The sequence below is a fragment of the Mytilus galloprovincialis genome, chromosome 10 (genome assembly GCF_965363235.1).
Source record: "Mytilus galloprovincialis chromosome 10, xbMytGall1.hap1.1, whole genome shotgun sequence".
NCBI lineage: Eukaryota > Metazoa > Mollusca > Bivalvia > Mytilida > Mytilidae > Mytilus > Mytilus galloprovincialis.
The window spans coordinates 5,800,241-5,826,739 of record NC_134847.1 but is presented as its reverse complement, the minus strand read 5'-3'; the positions used below and the strand labels follow the sequence as shown (position 1 = coordinate 5,826,739).

Below are 26,499 nucleotides of genomic sequence, written 5' to 3'. Positions count from 1 at the left end.
CAATGACGTAATGTTCCTTGTTGAAGTACTGTGGTTAACACTTACAGTCTGGTTTTAGATCTTCAGTATCGGGTGTGGCCACCGTTGTTTCGTAGGATAGCTTCTAAAGAGCAGGTCATTCAATAACATCTACTCCATTCAAGTTTTGAGTCAAGCTAGCGATATGTGCACGCACATTATCATGTTAATTGATTGAACTGTCCAAAACGTCGTAGCTCTGGAACGACAACTGGCTGCAAAATTTCATCAATATAGCGTCTAGCTATTTTAATGTACCATTGACAATACCCAACCGTATCAAAAAATTGTTGTTAATAGAGCCCCATACCATTACACCTCCGCCACCAAATATGTCATGTATAAGAACACAGTTATCTCAGCGTAGCATTCATTTTCTTTTCTGTAGATTCTCGTTCTACCGTCCGCAAAACTGACATTGAACCGTGATTCATCAGAAAACACCACACGATTCTCTACTGCTGCAGTTGTTGCCTGGCCCATTGTTGTTGATTTCGTCTATGACGCAAAGTCAAAATCAGTCCTTTATAGAGCCTCCTACAGTGAATTTAACGACATTTCAGTATACGGGACACTGTTTAAGCATTTATAATTCTGCCATGGCGTCCAATAATTTGGTTTGCGGCTGAGGTTGCCGTTGTGAAAAGATTCTGCAAATGGCATAGTATGATGGCATTTTGTTGGTGCGGAGTCGTTATTTGCTGTTGTCCGGTTCTCAGACAATCTTTAACTGCTCCTGTTAATCTGTAGCGTTGACATAAAAGCCTTCTTGTTGAGTTGCTAACATTAAAATGTCTTGAAACAGCACGTTGACTTATTCCTGTCTGTAACATTCTGATGGCTTGATTATGATTTTCATCACATTGCGAAATCCCAAAAAGTTTAATTAGTTAAAGGAAGGCAAAGGATGTAACACATCTTTAGGACAATAAAAACAGGTTTAAAATTTATTCAGCTACCCACCATCCATCGTCAAACATTTCATGCTCCCCTCACCCCTTAATAACCTGGCTTACACCGGTAAGAAAATAATTGAATTTTACTCACCAGATAGATGTATGACTGTGGTAAATAACAAAACAAATAATATTTATGCCCCGCCGTCGCAGAGGGGACATTTAAAGAGGGATGAAAGATACCAAAGGGACAGTCAAACTCATAAATCTAAAATAAACTGACAGCGCCATGGCTAAAAATGAAAAAGACAAACAGACAAACAATAGTACACATGACACAACATAGAAAACTAAAGAAAAAACAACACGAACCCCACCAAAAACTAGGGGTGATCTCAGGTGCTCCAGAAGGGTAAGCAGATCCTGCTCCACATGTGGCACCCATCGTGTTGCTGATGTGATAACAAATCCGGTAAATAGTCTAGTTCGGTAGGTCACATTCATGAAAGAGAAGGGGATTGTAGTTACGATGTAAGGAACATATCCGATATCATTTGTGAAATGGCATTAAGTTTTACTCTTGTCCGTCTGTACGTATATCCCAAAATTGGTTTCCGTTCTCTAACTTTAGTTTGCCTCAACCAAATGTTATGAAATAATTATTAATGCTTAATACCACAAAACCAAGATCAAGTTTGAATTTTGGTGGCCTAACTTTTACCGTTCTAGAGTTATGCCCCTTTACAAATGGAAAATTGTTCAATTTTTCGTTTCTGTTCTCTAACTTTAGTTTGCCAGAACCATTGATGTTATGAAACTTATACACAATGCTTATTACCACGAAACACAAATCAAATTTGAATTTTGGTGGCGTCACTTTAACTGTTTTAGAGTTATGCCCCTTTACAAATGGAAAAATTGCTGAAAAGTTCGTTTCTGTTTTAATTACTTTAGTTTACCTGACATCCAAATGCTATTAAACTTATGAACAATGCTAATTACCACAAAATACAGATTAAGCTCCAATTTAGGTGGCGTCAATTTTATCGTTATAGAGTTAAGCTACGTTCTCTAACTTAAGTTTGCCTCAAATAAATGTTATGAAACTTATAATCAATGCTTATTACCAAACTCAGATTAAGTACATATTTTGGTAGCGTCACTGTTACAGTTCTTGAGTTATGTCCCTTTATGATGATATTAAAGCGGGGGCATCATCTGTGTCCCATGGACACATTCCCCATTTATATTTTACTATTTTCGAAAATAATTTAGAAAATTGGTGTTACATTTCTAAAGTTGGTCAATATATGATTAAATTTTTTTTATAGGCGTTATGCCCCTTTGAACTTAGAACTTTGGTATATACTGTTGCAACAGTTTGTCATCACAACTCCTATGAAACCACACAGCAACATTTTATGAAACTTTGGAGTTAATGAGGACACACTTAAACATAGATGTGCATATCCACAGAAATTATGATTCAAATCTATTTTCTAGGTCTAAGGAGTTATACCCCTATGAACTTAAAATTTGGACTATACTGATATAACGGTTTGTCATGACAACTCCTGTTAAACTTTTAGTAAATGAGGACATAATATGTAGAAGTGTATATTCACTAGAAATTTTATCAATGAGTTTGAGTCTTAAAAATTAGGAATCTGATGAGATTTTGCCTGGTTACAATGTTGGGGCCTGGAGTATGTGCTCACAAAGGTTCATTGATTTTCATAAATCATTGATGATGTTAAGTTTAGTGATACCGGTAGTAAGATTGTAAGACTGTTATCTTTAAGACTTTAAATTTACAATTCAATCTCCTTGACACATTCCCCATTTCCATTCTCAATTTTATTAATCAAATTCAGCAGAACAGAAATAATATTGCTCCCAACACTTAATGCATTATGCATTTACCATCATCTGAGGCATTCTGAGTCACAAATAAGAAAAATACAAAGTTGAATTAATACTTTATAGTTTTTTAAATTATCTTTGGTAATTATTTACTCCTTGATGTTTCAGAGCAAACTAGTAAGCAGTTGGATGAGTGGCAGAAGAATGCTGATAACTTTGTTGAAACCAGAGCTACGAAATGTGTGTTGAAAGGTATTAAGGAAAACAGTTGTCTCACTATTACAGCCAGTTCTGGTGTTGGAAAGACATCCATTTTACATTATGTGGCGTTAAAAATGAAAGAAAAAGAAGGGTATGATGTACTACCAGTTACTAATCCAAATGATATAATCCAGTTTAATAATCCAAATCAGAAAACACTGTTTGTAATTGATGACTTTTGTGGGACTTATTCCATAAACCAGTTCGACCTTGACAATTGGGAATCAGTTATGGAACAAATAAAGATGTTGATTGAAAACAAATTAACAAAAATTATTGTCGCGTGTCGATTACAAGTGTACCAGGACGAAAAGTTTGAATCTTTATCCATTTTCAGGACATCTGTTTGTAACCTACGAACAAAAGATTTGTGTTTATCAGAGACAGAGAAAACGTCAATAGCAGAAATATATCTAGGAGCAAAGGCAACTGAGATTATTCAGTACTGTGATTTATATGATTTCTTTCCACTTCTCTGTAAATTGTATAATGAAAGTCCCGAGGTCAATATAATAGAATTCTTCAAAAATCCATTTTCGGTATACGAAACTGAAATTAACAAGCTTAATAAAAAAGGTCATTATAGAAAATACTGTGCAATGGCTTTGTGTGTTATGTTTAACAACAACTTAAAGGAGGAAATGTTTTATGAAGAGATAAATGTAGAAACAAGAAAGATCATTGAGGAAACATGTGAGGCATGCAGATTGGACAGAGGCACATCACGACTTGTTCTACTTGATGAACTAAACTCACTTGAACACACTTTTATAAAGAAAGAACATGGTATATTTAAAACAAAACATGATAAGTTATTTGACTTTCTTGCATACTATTTTGGACAAAAAATGATCCAGTGTATAATCAGAAATGCACATTCTGTTTTCATTATGCAGAGATTTTTACTAGAAAGGCAAGATTACATGGACCAGTTTATTACTATTGTACCACTTAAATACCATCAGATGTATATGCAGAGAATGATTGATGACTGGTCAATTGGTAGAGTAGATTATGTGTTCAGGAATATAAACTTCAAGATACAAGAGTTCAGACACAACTTCCTATGTTATCTGAAAAAATTTGGAATGTCACTCCAGAGGCGATTAGCACTGACATGTGATATCAATAGCAAAGATACTGCACTGATAGGTTGTTGTGACTATGGGTATATTCCTTTTATTTATTGGTGTATTGATCATGATGGTGATGTTAACCTGTGTAACAGAAGAGGTTGGAGTCCTTTGTTAGAAGCATCAGTTAACAATCATATAGAGATAGTAAAGATATTACTGGACAACAATGCAGACATTGATAAGTGTAGAGATAATGGAGTATCTCCTTTGTTTGTTGCTTGTCATAACAATCATATAGAGATAGTAAAGATATTACTGGACAACAAGGCAGACATTAATAAGTGTAGATATGATGGAGTATCTCCTTTGCATATAGCTTGTTATAAAAATCATATAGAGATAGTAAAGATATTACTGGACAACAAGGCAGACATTGATAAGTGTGAAGATAATGGATTATCTCCTTTGTATATTGCTTGTCAGAATAACCATATAGAGATAGTAAAGGTATTACTGGACAACAAGGCAGACATTGATAAGTGTGAAGATAATGGATTATCTCCTTTGTATATTGCTTGTCAGAATAACCATACAGAGATAGTAAAGATATTACTGGACAACAAGGCAGACATTGATAAGTGTGAAGATAATGGATTATCTCCTTTGTATATTGCTTGTCAGAATAACCATACAGAAATAGTAAAGATATTACTGGACAACAAGGCAGACATTAATAAGTGTTTGGATAATGGAGCATCTCCTTTGTATACTGCTTGTCAGAATAATCATATAGAGATAGTAAAGATATTACTGGACAACAAGGCAGACATTAATAAGTGTAGATATGATGGAGTATCTCCTTTGCATATAGCTTGTTATAAAAATCATATAGAGATAGTAAAGATATTACTGGACAACAATGCAGACATTGATAAGTGTGAAGATAATGGATTATCTCCTTTGTTTGTTGCTTGTCATAACAATCATATAGAGATAGTAAAGATATTACTGGACAACAATGCAGACATTGATAAGTGTAGAGATGATGGAGTATCTCCTTTGTATACTGCTTGTCAGAAAAATCATATAGAGATAGTAAAGATATTACTTTACAACAATGCAGACATTGATAAGTGTAGAGATAATGGAGTATCTCCTTTGTTTGTTGCTTGTCATAACAATCATATAGAGATAGTAAAGATATTACTGGACAACAAGGCAGACATTAATAAGTGTAGATATGATGGAGCATCTCCTTTGTTTATTGCTTGTTATAAAAATCATATAGAGATAGTAAAGATATTACTGGACAACAAGGCAGACATTGATAAGTGTGAAGATAATGGATTACCTCCTTTGTATATTGCTTGTCAGAATAACCATACAGAGATAGTAAAGATATTACTGGACAACAAGGCAGACATTGATAAGTGTGAAGATAATGATTTATCTCCTTTGTATATTGCTTGTCAGAATAACCATACAGAAATAGTAAAGATATTACTGGACAACAAGGCAGACATTAATAAGTGTAGAGATAATGGAGTATCTCCTTTGTTTGTTGCTTGTGGTAACAATCATATAGAGATAGTAAAGATATTACTGGACAACAAGGCAGACATTAATAAGTGTAGAGATAATGGAGTATCTCCTTTGTTTGTTGCTTGTGGTAACAATCATATAGAGATAGTAAAGATATTACTGGACAACAATGCAGACATTGATAAGTGTGAAGATAATGGATTATCTCCTTTGTATATTGCTTGTCATACCAATCATATAGAGATAGTAAAGATATTACTGGACAACAATGCAGACATTAATAAGTGTGAAGATAATGGAGCATCTCCTTTGTATATAGCTTGTCATAACAATCATACAGAGATAGTAAAGATATTACTGGACAACAAGGCAGACATTAATAAGTGTTTGAATAATGGAGCATCTCCTTTGTATACTGCTTGTCAAAAAAATCATATAGAGATAGTAAAGATATTACTGGACAACAAGGCAGACATTAATAAGTGTAGAGATAATGGAGCATCTCCTTTGTATATAGCTTGTCATAACAATCATACAGAGATAGTAAAGATATTATTGGACAACAAGGTTGACATTAATAAGTGTACAGATAATGGAGCATCTCCTTTGCATATTGCTTGTCAGAATAGCCATACAGAGATAGTAAAGGTATTACTGGACAACAAGGCAGACATTAATAAATGTATGGATAATGGAGCATCTCCTTTGCATTTTGCTTGTCAGAATAATCATATAGAGACAGTTAAACTATTATTGATCAACAAGGCAGACATTGATAAAGGTGAGTAAAAATATCTGATTTGCCTCTGCTTGTTGTATTATCCATTAAGAGAAGACAGTTGTGTTTTTTGTAAGACTCATTATGCTCTTAACAGAAATGATGTCTCATCCATACAAGTTGTAAAAAGATTAATATCTTGTTACTTGTACCATGGAATTATTATGTTAAACAGGAACTCAAACAAAAATAAGCACATTCCCATCCCACTGATTTATTTAAGAAAATAAAAGGTTCCAACTCAGTTTGTCAAGTACGCGATAACTCCTTTGTGAGTAATCTGCGATGCCGCCTTCGCCTGTTCTGTTAACTAAAGCTGGTATTCATCGCGTGATTTGGTGTTTTATCTATACCTAGCAATGTAAGAAAAAACAAGGAAATTCCTGTGGTTATTTGTGAATCACCACACAAGTAACGACACCTGTTTCAATAAATGAAGGCAAAAGCTGAAAAGATTGTCGATATTAATAACAGAATGACATAAGAAAGTTAACTGCATTCGGAAAGAGGGCAAGATTATTTTTAGTTCTGTTTAATATGATTTAATCATTGGAACTTGGAAATCGGTAAATATCCGATATGAAAAATTACATTTACCTGAAGTCGGGTATTTGCGGAAAATAATGTGATGCATGTAAAGTGTGTAAAAATGCCGATGGTTAGCTCAAATTTAAGTTAAAGGTTATAAATTTTATTCGAAGGTTACAAGAATATTTATAGTTTTCTCTATCGTCTCAATGTAGAAAAATGTTATTAACGTAAGATGCGAGGTAGATGAATTGTTACACCTTTTATAATAATTCCAAAGTTACAAACAACTTTTCACCTTCAACATTAAGAAATTAACCCAGGATAACAAAGATATCCAAATTGGTATGGTTTGGTTAAGCGATTGACATGGTTAAGTTAAGAGTCAAGGAATTCGTCATGGTTTTGGTTACATTTGTCATGGTTTAGATAAAAATTAATACATCTTTGTGGCACCTTAATATTGATAGTTTGATAGGATGCGATTGGGAAAAAAATTAAAGTAGCACAATTTACTAATTGACTAAAGAGGGAACAGTCTTTTGATCAAATTTGGTGGACGTAAGTGGCTAAAAGGCCGGACAAATCGTACATGCTCTTACTTCAAGATCCAAGCATGAGTAATAGACATTCATGACATTCAAGAAATCTGATCTTTCAATAATTGTCATTTCTGAGTGACGCGAAATTTTCAATTGACATTTATCCGTTTTGCTTCTGGTAGGTATCCGTTATCCTTCCGTTCATGTCCGTCTCCCATCAGTTTTATCCGTTATATATATGTTTATAAATATATACGTCCGGTAGAAGTGCGTTGGTGAATTTGTCTGCCGATCCAACGAATCTATAACGGACAAGTTATGTATACAAAACGGAAACGAAAATGACAGGTACAGTACAAAACGGACGCCAACGGACGCTAAGCCGACAAGAACCAGATATGGACTGACGTCTAACGGGCATGAACGGATTGAAAAAAGTCATCCGTTCGGCATCCGTTCGAGCTATCTGTTAAGGTGTGACCGAGGCTTAACTGTTACGTTTTGCAACCCTAAGTAGACGTTATTATCATTTCTCACGATAATTATCCCCGGCAGAGTCCTACTACTTAGAAATGATACCGTCCATGATACAATATTAAACAAACCATATCGAGAGGACACATCATGTCTTCAAATGTTAGTTTAAACTTATTCATGTAGTTAACTGTAAGTGAAATTAATATGGAAATTGATTTCAAAGTGTGGACAATAACAAGTTCGAATTAGAAAAAGGTCCATAATGTCTATTTAAACAACGAATAAAAGTGATAATGTTTTTTTAACTCGTTAAACTATTTTTTCTTGTTCATGTGTTGTAAGCCATAAAGTTCCGATATAAAAAAGCTCTGTCGGTTAAGTATTTAGTATGACAAAATGTACATCATTACATGGTCTTCAGTCTGGGATGCACTGGCTGTTGTTTTTCATATATATATTATATTTATTTTTTGGTTTTGTTTTGGACATAAGTCAGGCTGTAAGTCTTCTTATTTCAATTGCTGTATCATTAATTTTGTCGGAGCCTTTAATTACTTACTAAAAGGTATGAGTTTTTCTAATTGTTGACGGCCGTACGGTGATGTAACATTCGCGTCATTTGTTCTACGGTGGATAGTTGTCTCAATTGGAAATTATACTTTATTTATTGTGTATTACTATTTATCTTACCTCCTATAAATTTCTAGGAATATGATTGGTTAAAAGCGTCCTCGTGGAAACCGTGTATATTTAATATTAGGTTAATTGGGAGGCGGGGCTTATTTCATACACGGTTAGTAGTGGAGTTGTGTCCCTTTATATTCCATATAAGGTAATAAGGAGGCAGGGCGTATTTCATACACGGATAGTAGTGGTGTTACATCCCTTTAAAAAAACAAAACAGTACTGAGAAAAAATCTTAAAGGTTTCAACAGACGAAGAAAGTGATGATAAAGTGAAATAAATTCATAAAACACATTTAAATCTAAGAAGTTGTCATTGTTGGCATATGTTTTTGTAGGATCAAAGGAAGTAGTTTCTTAATCATGTTAATGCTAACTGTATTGAAAACTTGCTCATTTTGATAGCTCACTAGTCTAAATTTTACACGTTAAGATAGTCGGTAAGATAAATTCGTTACATAAGTGTGCTAGTGACGTAATACGTATATATGGGGTCAGTACATTCCATATGGGGATTCAAGCTTCACTCTCGCCCCATATGGAATTTACCGCATATACTGCATTAGGTCACTAGCACACTATGTAACTAATAGTGCTTTCTTAGGTCATAGTGTATTCAGAATACACCAACTTTAATAAAAATACTATAATTGAAATTCATTTATTATATACTACTCTAGTGGTCTCTTTATATGTGCTTGTTCTATAATTATGATAATTATAATGATAAATCTTAGTTTTACTGTAGATGACTTATTTTCTAATAGGTGTAGTTTTGCAAGTAAAAGATCATCTTTAAAATTTGAAACTCAGATCTACTCGTCTGGGTCAGAAAAACAATAACATTAGAAAATAGCGACACTATATATCGATTCAAAATAAGATAGAATGGGTTAAACACGAAAAAACAGTATTTTAATAGTTGTACATAATGTCTGTTTATTTTGATCGTTACACTACCATCCTGCACGACAGGAATCACATAACTGAACCATTTCGAAAATGAACTTAACCATGACACTTGTGAACCAAACCATGACTCCGAATTTTCTGTAATCAATTTTGTGTGCAAATGTAGGCCTTTTTACGAATAATTGACGGCAGATTTATGTTGGCTTTATAAATATTTTGATATGAGCGTCACTGATGAGTCTTATGTAGACGAAACGCGCGTCTGGCGTACTAAATTATATAATCCTGGTACCTTTGATAACTAATTATACCATAATGAAATATGGGATCTAACAGACAGTAAATAAATAACTGTACTTTATGCATTAGAAACGAACAACAACATATACATTTTGAAATACGCAAGCTTTATTCTGTGTCTAATTATAACTATATGATAAAAACTTTATAGCATTATACACAAAGATACTAACCATCTTGAATTTATATTCAATGGTTCATTTAGCGAAAAATCCGAATGTTTATATTGTGTCATTGATTGTCAATAAAAACTCTTAACACAACCATGTCTAAATTAACTAAACTATGACAAAATCACTGTACTAAACGCCCATCGATATTACGACCTTACTACCCGTGAATCAAAAACGAAGAAATTTGTCTATCCTGTTACTATGGTTGCTATAGTTACAGTAATAGGATAGACAATTGTAGACAAAAACTTCGTTAAATTTTTTATCTTAAAATGTAGGTGCAAAACGAATGAAATATTTCGTTGTTTGAACTCATCTTAAGGTTATAACGTCTTAATCTTTCCAATTAAGCATTTGCAGGTGCAATACCACAGCTAGTAAGGTCGTCTTATCGAGGGGCGTTTAGTACAGTGATTTTGTCAGTTTGGATAATTTTGACATGGTTAATTTATGTTACTTTTCTAAACTATTGCCTCAGTTCTATTCACATAAGATGTTTGAATCTGTATTGGATGTCAAACGATCTACATTGGAATTGTTGTTTCACAAAATTAATGCAGAATAAGCAAGATATCGGAATTGCTATGGTTTGGTTAAGCGATTGACATGGTTCGGTTAATAGTCTAGAAATTCGTCATGGTTTTGGTCAAGTTTGTCATGGTTTAGATCGAAATAAATATATATGTGTTTCACTTTAATACTGAAAATTTGTTTGATAGCGCCTGTTATTGAACGAAGTTACATTATATATTAACTGCCTAAGAAGAAAAAAGCCTTTTTAACAAAATTTAGTGGGTGTAATTGTCAAAGCGTGAATTGTGAAACCGAATCGTTACGCGTGACATGGACACCAGTTTTAAAACATATTGGTTTTAAAACTATATGTGAATTTACAATAAAAAAAAAACACTTTCAAAGTTCGAATTTAAAATATGAAAGATCACAATTTCGATTTGGATTTAAGCCGACATAAGGTTCAAGTTTATCAATTATTATTACAAATCAATAAAAATATTTGTAATCAGTGTATGTAATGTGCGAATCCTGAAATGCCATTTTCACTGTATCCATGATGAATTTCTTATGTAGAAGGATAAATAAACAGACGACAAATTCACGATTTTTGAATAAAATAAGATATAATATACAATACGTACTGTTTTCATAAATTCATGATAAATGTATTTCATGCGGACCCTATACAGCTATCCAAGTGTAAAATTGATACACAGATTTATAAAGATTAGTTAACGAACAGAGAGGACAAGAGTTTTAAAAGTAGCAGTTAAGTTTCATTTGCAGAAAAAAATGTACCTTTTAACATGGTAAATAATGTAGTATAACTTAAAATAGGGTTTGTTGTTCAGCTTGTTGATATTGAATCACATTCCACTTTGTTGTTTTTGTGATGCGATTCATGTTTTACTATTGAATAATGATATATAAATTTCATTTTCACTGTAGAGCGATTCATTACTGTTGTATATGCGTAGCATTTTCACAGAAGGATTTTAATAAATTTTCATCATATAAAGTCGTAATTTAGCCGACTCTCTAACATAATTTATGAAGTCAGAAGGATTCATTATGTATGCATACTTTGTGAGTGTGAAAATATGAGGTAATATTTCAATAAATGCCGTAAAAATGGCATGTATTGCTCATTGTTGAAGACCGTACGGTTACCTATAGTTGTTAATTTCTGTGTCATGTAGGTCTCTTGTGGAAAGTTGTCTTATTGGCATACATACCACATCTTCTTTTTTATATTGTCAATCCTATATTCTCTGATAATTTGTTCAGACCCGGATCTATATGTAAGATAAAGTATGTCCTTTCCTTTGACACGCCATTATTTTATACATATAACTTGGACAGCTAAAGTAGCTACCATTTGGTTTTCAGATTTGGGGGGGAGGGGGGGAAGAGCGAGGGGGCTTTGGATTTTTTTTTACATTAAGCCAAAGTAAAATGTATTTTTTTACATTCAAAATAACCTGTAATTTTTTAGTGATCAAAACCTGCTAGGAGGGTTTGGGTCCTCTCCCCCCCCCCCCCCCCCGCCCCTAGGAAAATTTTGAAAATTAGAATGTACTCATTTTCTTCAATAACAACTCAATATAGTTCTTTTTTTCAAAAAGTAATATGTTGTTATATAAACTAATGTGCCATTTCAAGTACCCCCCCCCCCCGAAAATCAAATGATTGCTACCAGAAAAGCAGTTTACGATTTTGGTCTAAATATACAGCACATACTTAAGACTTGATTGCTTGGTTTGTATTCATGTTTGCCTAGGCATTGTAATTGAGATAGAGCACACATTTCTACTAAAAAAAGCAAACAAGCCATCCAAACCGTTTAACTGCAAGCATTATGAAAATAGCTCTAATGGATGCATCGACGAAAATCAAAGAGAAGTCACATAAAGATCTTCATTTCACGATTGATGAGTGGTAGCGTTTTCGTCTCGCACAAACAATTGCTTTACATTTGATGTCTGGATGGCTGCGTAATTAGTTTTTGTAATGCCATTTTATATACATCTTATACAGTAAAAAAAGTTCCAGCAACAATCGAGTCACTTTGATATATGTTTGAATTTCTCATAACTATGTTCTCGATGTTTTACTTACGAACGGTACAGAACTATGACGATAAAAAACCATAAAATTTAGTACAGAAAAAATATCGATGAACAGTACACAATGTCCGAAATCAACAATAAGTTGGTTATACCCGTGTATATTCAAGTGATCATCTACGACCAGCTTGCTTTTTAAATATCATCAGTATTAAAGTAATTTTATAAGACTATTTTCAGTTGTTGCATTTCGAATTATCATATAAAATGAAAATGAAGAATCATCGCACCTGCAAAAATTCCACATCAGAAATGATTGCACTTTCAGTGATAATTTATCGCAATTATAGTTGAAATGAATAGCATCCAGTCAACGTTATTATGAATTCAGCTAGCTCTGCTTTAATTACACTTTTTGGACTTTATTCTTGTGATTATATATATTATACATTAGAAAGTTATATTCTTATTTAATTGTGTTAAAACATACATTTAAATCAATTATTTCGTACTTTTAAAAAGTAAACAAACGCAGTTTTTCCCGTCATCCTTTATTCTACATATAGGAATACTCGCATATAACAGTGAAAATGAACAAACTGGATTCGTACTTTATATACAATGGCAGTAATATTGCATGAATGCATCGTGATTTTATTGTTTAAAACCGATCTGGTAAATCTTGCATGTCTGCCGTGGTTAAGTCGAAGAAGGGGTTGGGGAGCCCGCAAACATGTTTAACTCCGCAATAGTTTGTATATTCTGTCTCTGTAATGCCGTGAATATCGTTTGTAATTGTATATCATATTTTGCTATTTATTTTGAACAGAAATTAGGCTGGTGGTTTTCTTATTGATTTTGTCGCAGCCTTTTATAACTTGCTAAGAAGTATGGTTTTGCTCATTGTTGAATGTTGAAGGCCTCTTCATGACATATAGTTGCTAACATCTACGTGATTTGATCTTAGGTGGATAGTTGTCTCATTGGCAATCATATTGCATCTACTGATAACATATTACTACATTGTATGTGCGTTCTTATTCCCTTTTTGTGTTTCAAATGAAACAATTATGTTAATTTTGATAGTAACTCTTCATAATACATGACAAGAATTGCATAACTGAACCATGTCCAACATGAACTTAACCATGACACGAATGAACCAAACCATGACACAGATATTTCAGTAATTTTGAATTGAGTGCAAAAGTAGGTATTTTTCAGAATAATTGACAGCAGTATTTTATCACGAAGAAATATATGATGTAACAGACAGAAAGATAATAACTTTTTTTATGCGCGTTAAACCAATAAGCAACTTTTAAATTTTGACATACGCAAGCTTTGTTCTGTGTTAAATCATTAACTATATGATACAACTTGTGATGTACTAACATATTTACTTTGTACAAAGGTACTTACCAGCTTGAATTATTGATCAGAAGTTCCTTTTACAAAATATCCGAATGTTTACATTTTTGCATTGATCGTCATAAAAAAAACTTAACACCGTCATGTCAAACTTATCCAAACTATGACAAAATCACTGTACTAAACGCTCCTCGATATGACGACCTTACTACCCGTGAATACTGATATCGGTAACAGGATAGATAAAAAAGGTAAAAGGATAAACTTTTATATATTGATATATCAGAAACGTACGTTCCTGTTACCAACAAAGTAAAGAGAAAAGTAAACTAACTTATGAGGGATTTACTTGATGTTGGGTTTATTTAAAAGGGTGAAAAATGCCGAACAATATAAATTGCTATCTTAGACTTGCATTACTGGTGGTAATTTTTACAACCTTTGAAAACCAATTTTTATAGTCATTTTCAGTACAACCTGGAAAATGGGCAAACAATCTATTATTTTACAGAATGAATATATTTAGAAGTTTATTCTCTTGAAAACCATCTAATTGGCTACGTAAAACAAGCTTAACATTTTATCTAAACTTTTTCTTAATAACCCTAAATCTCTTTTGAAAATAGTAACAAGATAGACAAAATATTGTACCACCGATCAAAATATTTTTCTAGATATTCTTGTATGACATCATTAAGATTGCATCTTCTAATATGTTGATCTTTAAGTACTGTTTGTTTTGATTTTCTTATGTAGAGGGTTGTTTGAATAAGTAACTTTTAATATTTTTTTCAATTTTAAAATTCGACATTTGTTTTAAATGACCCATATATATCTGTTGGTGTGGGCTAGTTGATCGGGGAACACAACATCTCTTGTAGATCTCCTTTTGTTGATCATGTTTGCTTCTTTACAATGTCTGTCTTATATCTTTTACAGCTTTGATATGATAAACTAAAACGCTACCATTAATATAATATAACGATGCAGAGATGTGTCACCTCCATGTAAATGAGATGTGCCAATAATTCAACAACTACATACAAAATTAGACGATGTACACGTCAGATAATGCCATTAGATACAAAGAGATGGCAATAGCTAACATGACCCATAAGTTAAGGCTAGCTAAAGGTTGAAACATACTGAAATCATAAGTCTTAACATAAATCATAAGAACAAGTAAAGGTTTTTGTCTTGGATGCATAGTGATGCTTATTCCCAGATGCGACATTGCTTACTGTTTAATAAAACCTTTATATTTCAGAAAGGATACATTGATGTTTAATACGTTGTATGAATATGCCTTATGTAACGAAGTGTTTTGTCTTCGCATCATTTTCATTGTTTATGGAATGCTTAAAGACATGTATAGTTTCTTGAAATCTCATTTTCCCCACTTAATTTCGGTACATGGGATCATCCTTCTGAGGTCTACATATATGTCCGACAAGGTTCAGCTGAACTTGACCTTATTTCATCGCCTGTTTTTCTGAAACTATAAACAATATGTCAACTTTAATCGTTGTATGGAAGAATTATTAGCTGTACATTCCAGCCTGGCATGGTTCATCTGACCTTGACCTCATTTTCATGGTTCATTGGTCGTGGTTTTGTTTAAGTAACAGTTGTAATAAATCTTTATGTTTAAGACTATCAACATAATATCAATGATTAGTAAAGAAGAAAGAAGGTGAGACATTTCAGCGTGTGCACTCTTGTTAATATCAAGTAGTCATGATAAAAACTGTTTCACAGATACCTTAAACTAAACGTTAATAGATATAGGAAGATGTGGTGTGAGTGCCAATGAGACAACTCTCCATACAAATAACAATTTAAAAAGTAAACCATTATAGGTTAAAGTACGGCCTTCAACACGGAGCCTTAGCTCACACCGAACAACAAGCTATAAAGGGCCCCAAAATTACTAGTGTAAAACCATTCAAACGGGAAAACCAACGGTCTAATCTATATAAACAAAACGAGAAACGAGAAACACGTATATATTACATAAACAAACGACAACTACTGTACATCAGATTCCTGACTTAGGACAGGTGCAAACATTTGCAGCGGGATTAAACGTTTTAATGGATCCAAACCTTCTCCCTTTTTCTGAAACAATAGCATAAAACAGTCTCCGGGACAAGTTTGCAATTCCGCTGAGTGCAAAAGTTGTCACCTTAATTTTTGGAGTTAAGTCAAAATGAAGTTGATAACTTGGTTGGCATTGGTTCCCTGATATTTGTCCTAAAATTTTTTGGCTCTAGCACCACTGTTGAAAAAGTTATGCCCCTTTTTTCAACAATTTCCTCAGAGGAAAAGTAGTTTTCCTCAAGGGAAATCAAATTTCCCTAAAGGAAAAATATTTTTCCTCTAGGGAAATTGTTTTTTCCTCGAGGGAAAAAGATTTCCCTTAGGGAATTTGCTGCATAAACATTTCCTTTGAAGAAATTCTATTTCCTTAGAGGAAATTCTATTTCCTTAGAGGAAATTCTATTTCCTTGGAGGAAATTCTTTTTCCTTTGAGGAAATTTGCGGCTTCAAATTTTCCTCTGAGGAAATTTGTGGCTTCAAATTTTCCTTTGAGGAAATTTGCAGCTTCAAATTTTCCTTGGAGGAAAAAATTTTTCCTGTGAGGAAATTGTTGACAAACACTTTTCCTTGAGGGAAAATTCAAGACATTAAATTTCCTCTAAGGAAATCATTGTTCTTCAAATTTCCTCTAAGGAAATTTCTGAACATCAAATTTCCCTTAAGGAAATGTTTTCCCCTATTTTTCCTCTATGGAAAATTCATGACAGTATAAATATAATTTTTCCTAGACTGAATTATTGATACAAAAGATAATTAAAACTTTAATACAAATTTTCATGGTGAGTATTTAACATACAAAAACAAAAGGCTGACTGTTTAGCATGTTTAAGACAATACAATAATAAGCAAAACGCTATGAATATCATACCACTTTTGATGTTATTAATATTGTGCTCATATTTGCATTTTAAATAAAATAAACACTTTTCATGTTAAATTAACTTGTCTTCTGTTTCAGCTGCTGTGTACAATTATTCGACCCCCTACATAACAGTTCAGTGCATAAATAATCAGTCAGAGCTCAGACATAAACAAGTCTATTTTTGTTTTTGACTTAAAGAAGTCAAAACATGTATTTATCATAAAAATGTGTTTTCAATTTTAGACTTATCTAAGTCATAAATCAGTCAAGGGTCTAACTTAAATAAGTTATTAGAGAAAAATAACATACATGTTGTTATTGTGAGCTGAAATATCAAAAAACTGTAATAACATATGTATGTTACATGTTTCAAAGGGAAAATATACAACCTTTATTTTGTTAAATTTTTCTCAAGTTCTATTGATATTATAATTTTCTTTATGTATACTAATCTTTGCAAATATATAACAGCTCATAGCTTACCAATCATGCATAGTACACCTATGTTATTACAGAAAATACATTCCTGCAATAACCAATGGGTGTTATTGCAGCTTGTCTATATCTCTTTAAAGGCTTTGCTCTGACTTGCATAAGAATGTATTTCAATTCATTGTAAGAAATGATGATCAGAGCTTGTAATGAGGCACTGTGCAAGATTCCAAGTGTCTCATTTACTCTGATATAGTAAATTACATGCTTGTAATAACATAAGCCTTGTTATTACAACTTAATTTCCCTTAAAAGCCTTGTCTCATTGATTTACCATGGTTAATCATAATTATATTAATGGAATTAGAAAATTAGTTATCAAGGTAATTTATTAAGTTACTGCGCAAAAGTTTCTAAGAATTCCCAAGTGCCCATTAAAGATAAACATTTTTGGTATATTTCACAGATAACCATCATATGTTATTACAGATTCAGGAAAAAAGAGAAGACAACTCATGAAAGTGTCTGTAATAACAACATGCATGTTATTTTTCCCCGATAACTTATTTAAGTTAGACCCTTGACTGTAAATTGACAGACTTGTTTAGGTCTATTTATGTTGATGAAAAAACTTAATTCCACTTAGTGGCCAAACTACACAACCTATGACAGCAAAAACCTGTCTGAGAGTTCACAAGGACTTGAGCTATCTATATGTAATTGTCTAATTGAACATCCTTACTAAACACAGATGTTTTTCCTCATTAAGTGTAGTTCCAGGTGGTTGCATTGTAAGGTTAATTAACATTATCTTCGATTTTTTAGACTCTCATTCATATTTTTCTTTAGAAGACAAAGCATTGTCTTTCAATGTTTTCATTATTTGATTTAGATGCATGACCTCCTTATAAATATGCGTGGGTCTTGAAGTTAACCAATTTTTATCACTTATCGACTTGTAGGAGTCGATATTTGCAACTTTTTGATTCTGGTCAATTATTTCTTGCTTAACAATATTTGACTTATTAAAGTCGTATTTTGTCTTGCATTAAAGGGAGACTAATCCTAAAACTTACAAATTTAGACCTCTATGAGTCAAAAGCAGATTCAGACTTATTTATGTCTGAGCTCTGACTGATAATTCCATCCACAAGACATCTTCCTTCAATTGGTTGAATAAATTTTGGCAACTTGTTCTTCAAACATCTTCTCTGTATATTTGATATGATGGAGCCATGTACATGAATGGATAAGGCAGTTGTTTATTTCGACAACAAACATGACAAAGATACTATGGTTTTCTTAATTACTCCATAATCCATCAGTGAATATGTGGGTTGTTACATTTTAAACAATTGTGTTCTTGTGCATCTTTGATGGTACTCCAATTTGTTAATAGCAATTTTGTAGAATTTTTTCTATTTCTTTTTCCAGAAAAACACACAGTTCATTTCACATTATTTATTACAATTAGCACATTATGTAGAAAAGTATTAACAATTAGGTTTCCTCTTCAGTATAGACCCTGCAGGACCTGTTGATGATCATAAAAACCAAGATGTCTGACCTATAAATAAACAAAATTAAAAAAAATCTTTAAATGGACAAAAAAACAGCAATATAAATAAGCTTATTTTATCATGTTTAATGAACATTTTGAGAAACTTTCATTTGATATTCGTACTTATGAGCATGATGAGTTCTCTTATTTCAGTGTTTTGTGTCCAAATTTAATATTCGTTGTTTAGTGCCTTGCAGTGATATTTAAAGTTGAGCCACTTGCAATAGTTGTTATAGAATGTTCATATGTTGTGTAATTTGAACCACTGTCAAATATTATGGTATAAAGGTTGAGTGCTCACAGACATGATTTTTTTTTGTTTGTTATTGACTTTGAACATGTTGAACTAAATTGGATTGTTTACATCTTTTCATATTGGGATCTTTATTGGCTGACCATAAAGGAAGTGTTTTCTCATTATTGAAGGCTGGCCCATCATTGGCCTTTAATTTCTTGCATCCACCTTATTGAACTCTGGTGGATAAGTCACTCGTTTACCATGTATACCACATCTTCTTATTTTTATATAAGTCATCATTCAAAGGCAACTATTTTTATTTCTGTAATTCAGAAATTATCGAGAGGTTTTTCATGTTTTTAGTAATGGGAATAATGTGACTGGTGAGTATTGCAAAAATAAGAACTCATGTTTTGATAACAGAAACATATATATATATATATATATATATAATCATGATATATATAGATCTTTATGCAGATTTTGTTTGCAATCACAATAAGTTGTCCATTCGTGAAAAATCACAATAATAAAAGCAAGCAATAATTTCTGAATTTACAGTATATACAAGTGGTCTTACCATTTAGGCTTTGTTGTATTCTGTTTATCTTGTTTTGCCACTCATTTTTATTGTAACTGTTTATATTTTTCATTATTTTTCTATATTTCTTGTCCATGTTGTCCTGAACCTAAAAAGAGAAAAAACTATTATTAAACATCAGTATGTGTTTTTCTTTTATATATACAATAATATTTTAAAAGAATGGAATATTTGTGCTATTTCATTTCACAGACTTTTTGCCAGTCATCATTTTCAAAGACTTTCACCATGTTTACCCTGGTCAATAGTTTAAAAAACAAACATTCTCATACTTTTTCTTCGTGTTTGTACTAATTTTTCATTGGACATCAAAGACATGATTCGCATATTCTAATATGATTTGTTTGCTTGACTACATTTAACTCTGAAATATTGTTTACAGTATAATCTGCATGTGTCTCACTCGTCAGAATTTCAAATTAATATATATATTACTTACAGAAGCAATTAAACAAGAGGCTCGCAAGAGCCTGAAGTGCTCACCTGAAATTTTTTGCATCAATCTTCCATTTGTGATCATTTTACCCCTATGTTCCATTTTAGCCATGTAACTATAAAGTGACTATGTTTCTTGACCTAAAAGGAAATAAAATACAAACTTTAAACTAGTTACTCTGAAACTCATTCAGTCCAAGTTTGGCTGTAATATATTCCGCAATGTCACTTCAAAGGAGAAGATTCTTTAGAGTATTGAGCAAACTAGATGAACAAATTGTGAAAAATTGTCTTTAAAAGGCAATAACTCCTTATGGGGTCAATTGACAATTTTTGGTGTATTAATATCATATTTGTAGACTTTACTTTGCGAATTATATTTGCTGTTTACAGTATATATATCTTTATCAGAAATAAGATTCAAGATAATGACCAATAAAAATGCTACGCATGGCTCAGCTTGATACGACTGTACAGGTTGAACCCTGAACAGTTGGGGGCAAGTATGGACACAACATTTAAGCTTGATACAGCTCTGAATTTTGAATTTGGAATGTGATTCAATATTTGACACAGCATAGGTTTCTGACACAGAATGAATGTGGTCCAAGTAATTAAAAATTTTAAATTGACAATTAACCTCTAATATGGTCCAATTTTTAAAATCTTAATACATGGTTAGATGCAGCATATCACCATGATCAAAGAACCCCAATAATTCATTTTTTGATGAAATCAAATAAAGTTCAAGGTTGGACCCTTCAAACCTCCATGTGGACCAATTTGATAACGGGCCAAATTATCAAAAATCTAAATGAATGGTTAGATTCAGCATGTTCAGCATATCAAAGAACCCCATATATTCAATTTTTGTTGAAATTAAACAAAGTAAAATTTTGAACCCCTGTTTGGACCAACTTGATCATTTGTTGATAACTGGGCCCATAATAAAAAATCTAAGTAAATGTCCAGATTCAGCATATTCATGATATTAAAGAACACCAAGAATTTAAATATTGTTAAAATAAAAATAAGTTTAATTTTGGACCCTTTGGACCTTAAGGTAGACCAATTTAAACAGGACCAAAAAATTAAGAATCTAAATACACAGTTAGATTTGGCATATCAAAGAACCCCCATAATTCAATTTCTATGAAATCAAAAAAAGTTTAATTTTGGAACCTTTTGGTCCCTAAAATGCCTAATTCCTAAACTCTGGACAAAAATTCCCAAAATAAATCCCAACCATCCTTTTTTATTTGAATTTCATAGATTTCTATTAACTTATCCTAAAGTAATTATGCAAAAACCAAATGGCTTCTGACAACGACTACACGATACCAATATATGATCACAAAAAACTTTTTGCAGTCGTATAAAAACTGCAATATTTCCTTAAAATTACCAATCTAGTGGCAGCAACCCAACAATGGGTTGTAACACTTGTCTGAAAATTTAATGTTAATAGAACTTCACCTATAATCATATAATGAACAACTAACTCTGTGTCAGATTTGCTCTTAATCCTTTAATTTGGGTTTTGAGATAAAAGCCAAAACTACCTTTCCTCCTATGTTTTTATTTAGTATGTTTAGCCATGATCACAATGTTTTTTGACGAAACAGAAAACAAAACAACAAGAGTGCACACGCTGAAATGTCTCGCCTTCTTTGCTAATCATTGATATTATGTTGATAGTCCTAAATATAAAGCTTTATTACAACTGGCACATAAATTTAACATTAACCAAGAAAACTAAACATTGACTAAGGAACCCTGAAAAATAGGTCAAGGTTAGATGAGCCATGCCAGGCAGGCATGTGCACCTACTAGTCCTTCCATACAACAAATATAGCTGATCTATTGCTTATAGTTTAAGAAAACAGACCAAATCACAAAAACTTAACACTGAGCAATGAACCTTGAAAATGAGGTCAAGGTGAAATAAAACCTGGGTGACTGATATATAGATTATAAAATATTTCCATACATCAAATTGCATATAGTATTAGAAAAAAAGACCAAAACTCAAAATCTTAACTTTGACCACTGAACCATGAAAATGAGGTAAAGTTCAGATGACACCTGCCAGCTTGACATGTACAACTTTTAATCATTCCATACACCAATTATAGTAGACCTATTGCATACAGTATGAGAAAAACAGACCAAAACACAAAAACTTAACTATAACGGTCATAACCACTGAACATGCTGAACCATGAAAATGAGGTCAAGGTCAGATGACACCTGCCAGTTGGACATGTACACCTTACAGTCATTGACAGTGCTTCCATACACCGCATATACTAGACCTATTGCTTATAGTATCTGAGATATGGACTTGACCACCAAAACTTAACTTTGTTCAATGATCCATGAAATGAGGTTGAGGTCAAGTGAAAGCTGTCTGACGGGCATTAGGACCTTGCAAGGTACACACATACCAAATATAGTTATCCTATTACTTATAATAAGAGAGAATTTAACGTTACAAAAAATCTTAACTTTTTTTCAAGTAGTCACTGAACCATGAACATGATGAAAATGAGGTCAAGGACTTTGGACATGTGACTGACAGAAACTTTGTAACATGAGGCATCCATATATACAAAGTATGAAGTATCCTGGTCTTCCACCTTCTAAAATATAAAGCTTTTAAGAAGTAAGCTAACGCCGCCGCCGGATCACTATCCCTATGTCCAGCTTTCTGCAACAAAAGTTTAAGTTGCAGGCTAAAAAAAAACTGTGTTTTAGATACCCATAGATATAACATGAAGGATCATTCAGCTTAAGTTTGGTAGAAATTGGTTAAGTAGTTTTAGAGGAGAACACCAGACAGACGACGACGAACAACAACAGACACCAAGTGATGGCAAAATCTTACTGTTCCATTAGAACAGTGAGGTAAAAATTGCACTGGCTCTATCCAAAAAAAAGACTTTTACAGTGCAGTGTACTACTTTTGGGACAGAACCACATCAACATTGGCAGATCCAAGGGGGGGGGGGGGGGGTCCGGGGGTTGGAACCACCCCTTTTCTTTTGCCAAGCAATGCATTTGAATGGAAGCATATAGTTGGAACCCCCCTTTACTCTGGGTTTGGACCCCCACCTATTAAAATGGCTGGATCCGCCTCTGATCAACATTATACATGTTATAGAAAAATCTATAAGCTATATCTCAAAATAAGGATAATTTTATTTTTAAAGGGTCTATAATTAAGTTTGACATACTAATATTTTACCTTTTCAAACTATCCCAAATCACTACTTTACCTAAAAAAAATTGCCACATTTATCCAATTTATTTTCATCCCTTACTTGCTATTTCATCCATAATATTTAAAGAAATAAATTTTGAAGGAGTATGATTTTAATTTGCAAGTTATACACTATCCAAACTAGAGACCTAATAGAGTAGATATACTCGACTAATTTAAATTCTAATTTTAATTAATTAATAATTGGCGTGAACTCAGATTTAAGGGAATAGATGACAGTTTACCTACAATGACCTAGTTTCATGGCAATAGCACATACATTAAAGACTAAATGGTCATTCTTATTTTTAAACTTTGGGTGCTCATTTTTTAATGTTTTTTAAAAAGCTAACAATTTCAACTACCGGTACATATATTATCAAGATTTGATCCGGCATTATTTAAGTATTGCAAAAAATAGCTTTTTAAATGGCTCTATATATAATTGTGTATGTCACATGTATGTTCATGATGTATTTTAATGTACAATGATGTAAATTAGCTGAAAACTCATTAGCCATCTCATGTTTTTATCTCAGTTCTTCAAAAGGCAAATTTATCGAGCCTATGCCTGAAAATAGAGATTTCTAATTAAGGGGAAAGCCCTCCCTCCCTTTTCGTGTGAAAAATTTGTTGATTATCATGATTATATCGGGAATCACTGAAGCGTGACTGGAGCAACACGTGTGTAAAAAATAAAAATTACCAATCCATTAAAAAATCCGTCAGCCCAGTCTCATCCAGTGAAATAAATTATTGTCTGTTTTCGAAGTTATATGGAAGTACTTAGTAGTCCAGATAATTATGACGCATTGCAATGCATTTTTTCTAAAGAGCCGTGCTGACTTGTATGGGGGAATGGAACGAATAAATTGGTCGGATCCGATATAATCTTCCCAGTAACGGAGCACCTTTAACTTTGAGGTAATTATCAGTGTCGGTGGTCTCACAAGTAAATCAGAGTGAATATTTAATTAGCAGAGAAGAGACAATTATCAGCTGGTGTATTATTCATTTTCTCGCAGTTATATACGGTAAATTAGACATATATATCCCAAAACATGTGCTCGGATCTAGTACCAGTAAATGACTTTTAAATAACAATTAATATTTATATTCTGTGGCGGGTCGAAGGAGGGGGAGGGGGTTCTGGGGGTTGGAACCCCCCTTTTGTTTTGGCCGATCGATGCATTTGAATGGGGACATTTATTTGGACACCCCTTTGAATGGCTGGATCTGCCCCTGTGCACTGTTACATTACCATGATTACACACCAAACAAAACATTGCAAAACGCAAACAATATGGGAAAAAATAACATTTTAACCTACACAATATATGAAAAGTTATACACTTTTGAAATCTAAATTATATGAAAACGGTGGGGTAACAGAAACCCAGCGACAATTTACGACACCCCTTATTTAATGGAGACATGTAGTTGGAACCCCCTTTACATGCTTTATCGTGGCTGGATCCGCCCCTGATTTTACATGTAAATCAAGTCCCGGGTTTCTGTTGGCATAACGGTAATCACAAAGAGGGGGTAAATTAAAGCATGAGGAATTATAAATATACAATTGAACAGGGGTAGAGTGCAGAGTGCATGGAGGAATGGGAATTACAATTATCACTTCACGATGATCGAAAAAAGTATCTTGCACATTATTATTTTCAACATCTTGTCTGAAACACTTTGAATAATGAGCAGCACTTCAAGGCGAAAACAATTAAGTCATGTGAAATACTAATAACGTTACATACACGTTGTATGGACAAACCGTTATATCCCTCAATAAAAATTGATTAATTCATGTCATATCAAATAAATTATAGCGCGGAAAGGTAACTGTAATTTAATATCAAGACTAAATATTTGTTATATTTTTCAATAAATTTATAAATCTTAATTAAGCATGCGTGAGTTCCATTTCATGAGACCTACAAGGATTTCTATAAAATAAATTTAAAATTATAAATACAGTTTTCAATTTTTTCCCGGTATAGATAAAAAAAAAATATGTATGTAATCGTTTGGGAAATAATACGATTTGGTTAAATTATTTCACTTCATAATAGTGAATTATTTAATTTATTTAATTGTTCTCTGTATTCTGTCATATTTGTCATATATAATATATGCCTTGTATTATGCTAAAGCAATGTTGTTGCTAATGCAATAAAGATTGATTCATTCATTCAATAATGATAAATCCTTTAGTTCTTAATTTTTTTAATTAAAATGAATATTTCAATTTAATCTCAAGATAAACTTTTTAAATTGTATATAGTGACATGGTCAGTCACCTGATTAGTTGCATGGCTGATTACCATCTTACAGGTGACCCAGTAATTTTCCATATGACAGTAGTGTGTATACCCTAGGGGTGTGTATAACTTATTTTCTGGCGAACATCCTGTCCACGTGTAATACTTAGTATATATTGCAACAGATGACATTACATAAATTTTCTTTGTAGCATCGGTGTCAATTTCATGTCCAACCACACAAAAAATTTCATAAAAAAGATATTATGATAAAATCATAAGAAAAAGTTTTAAAAATATTAACAAATAAATTTGGCATTAAGTAAACGGGGATTCGTGTTTTAAAGAGCTTATTTCTAGTGGACAACAACAAATGGAAGTTTTTAAGGACCTTGACTGGCTATACAGCACTTGCACGGTCGATCCAGTGGACATTCATACTAGATAATTTATAGCAAGGATTTGTATAGTAAGAAGTTACTATACAAGTCCTTGCTTATAGGACTTCTTTTTATATATACAATTAAAAAAAAATGTTCGATCTGATACACGTACCTATAATGTACAGAATTTTGAACAGCTTCAAATGTATGGCCTTAGTATTGGTAATATACCATATTAGTGTCACTTATTGCTTAACGTCAGAGACATATCAGAATTATGGTAAACGGACAGAAAGTCACAGGACAAAAAGTCACAGGACATAAAGTCACAAATTTGGTAGGACAAAAAGTCACAG

At 32.6% G+C, this 26,499-nt stretch overlaps 1 protein-coding gene and 1 long non-coding RNA gene across 2 annotated transcripts in view; one reads left to right on the top strand and one right to left on the bottom strand.

Moving 5' to 3' along the window:
• Nucleotides 1-26,499, top strand: part of LOC143049714 (uncharacterized) — a 74,480-nt gene that overhangs the window by 5,154 nt on the left and 42,827 nt on the right. Inside the window, exon 2 of the mRNA XM_076223388.1 lies at nt 2,946-6,437. Within this exon, the coding sequence (XP_076079503.1) occupies nt 2,946-6,437 (3,492 nt within the window). The remainder of the gene's footprint in view (nt 1-2,945; nt 6,438-26,499) is intronic.
• On the bottom strand, nt 18,540-25,075 carry LOC143049703 (uncharacterized). Its single transcript, XR_012970292.1, has 4 exons — nt 24,200-25,075; nt 20,280-20,372; nt 19,776-19,884; nt 18,540-18,963 (listed from the first exon to the last, which is right to left on the bottom strand). It is a non-coding gene; the product is annotated as an uncharacterized LOC143049703 (long non-coding RNA).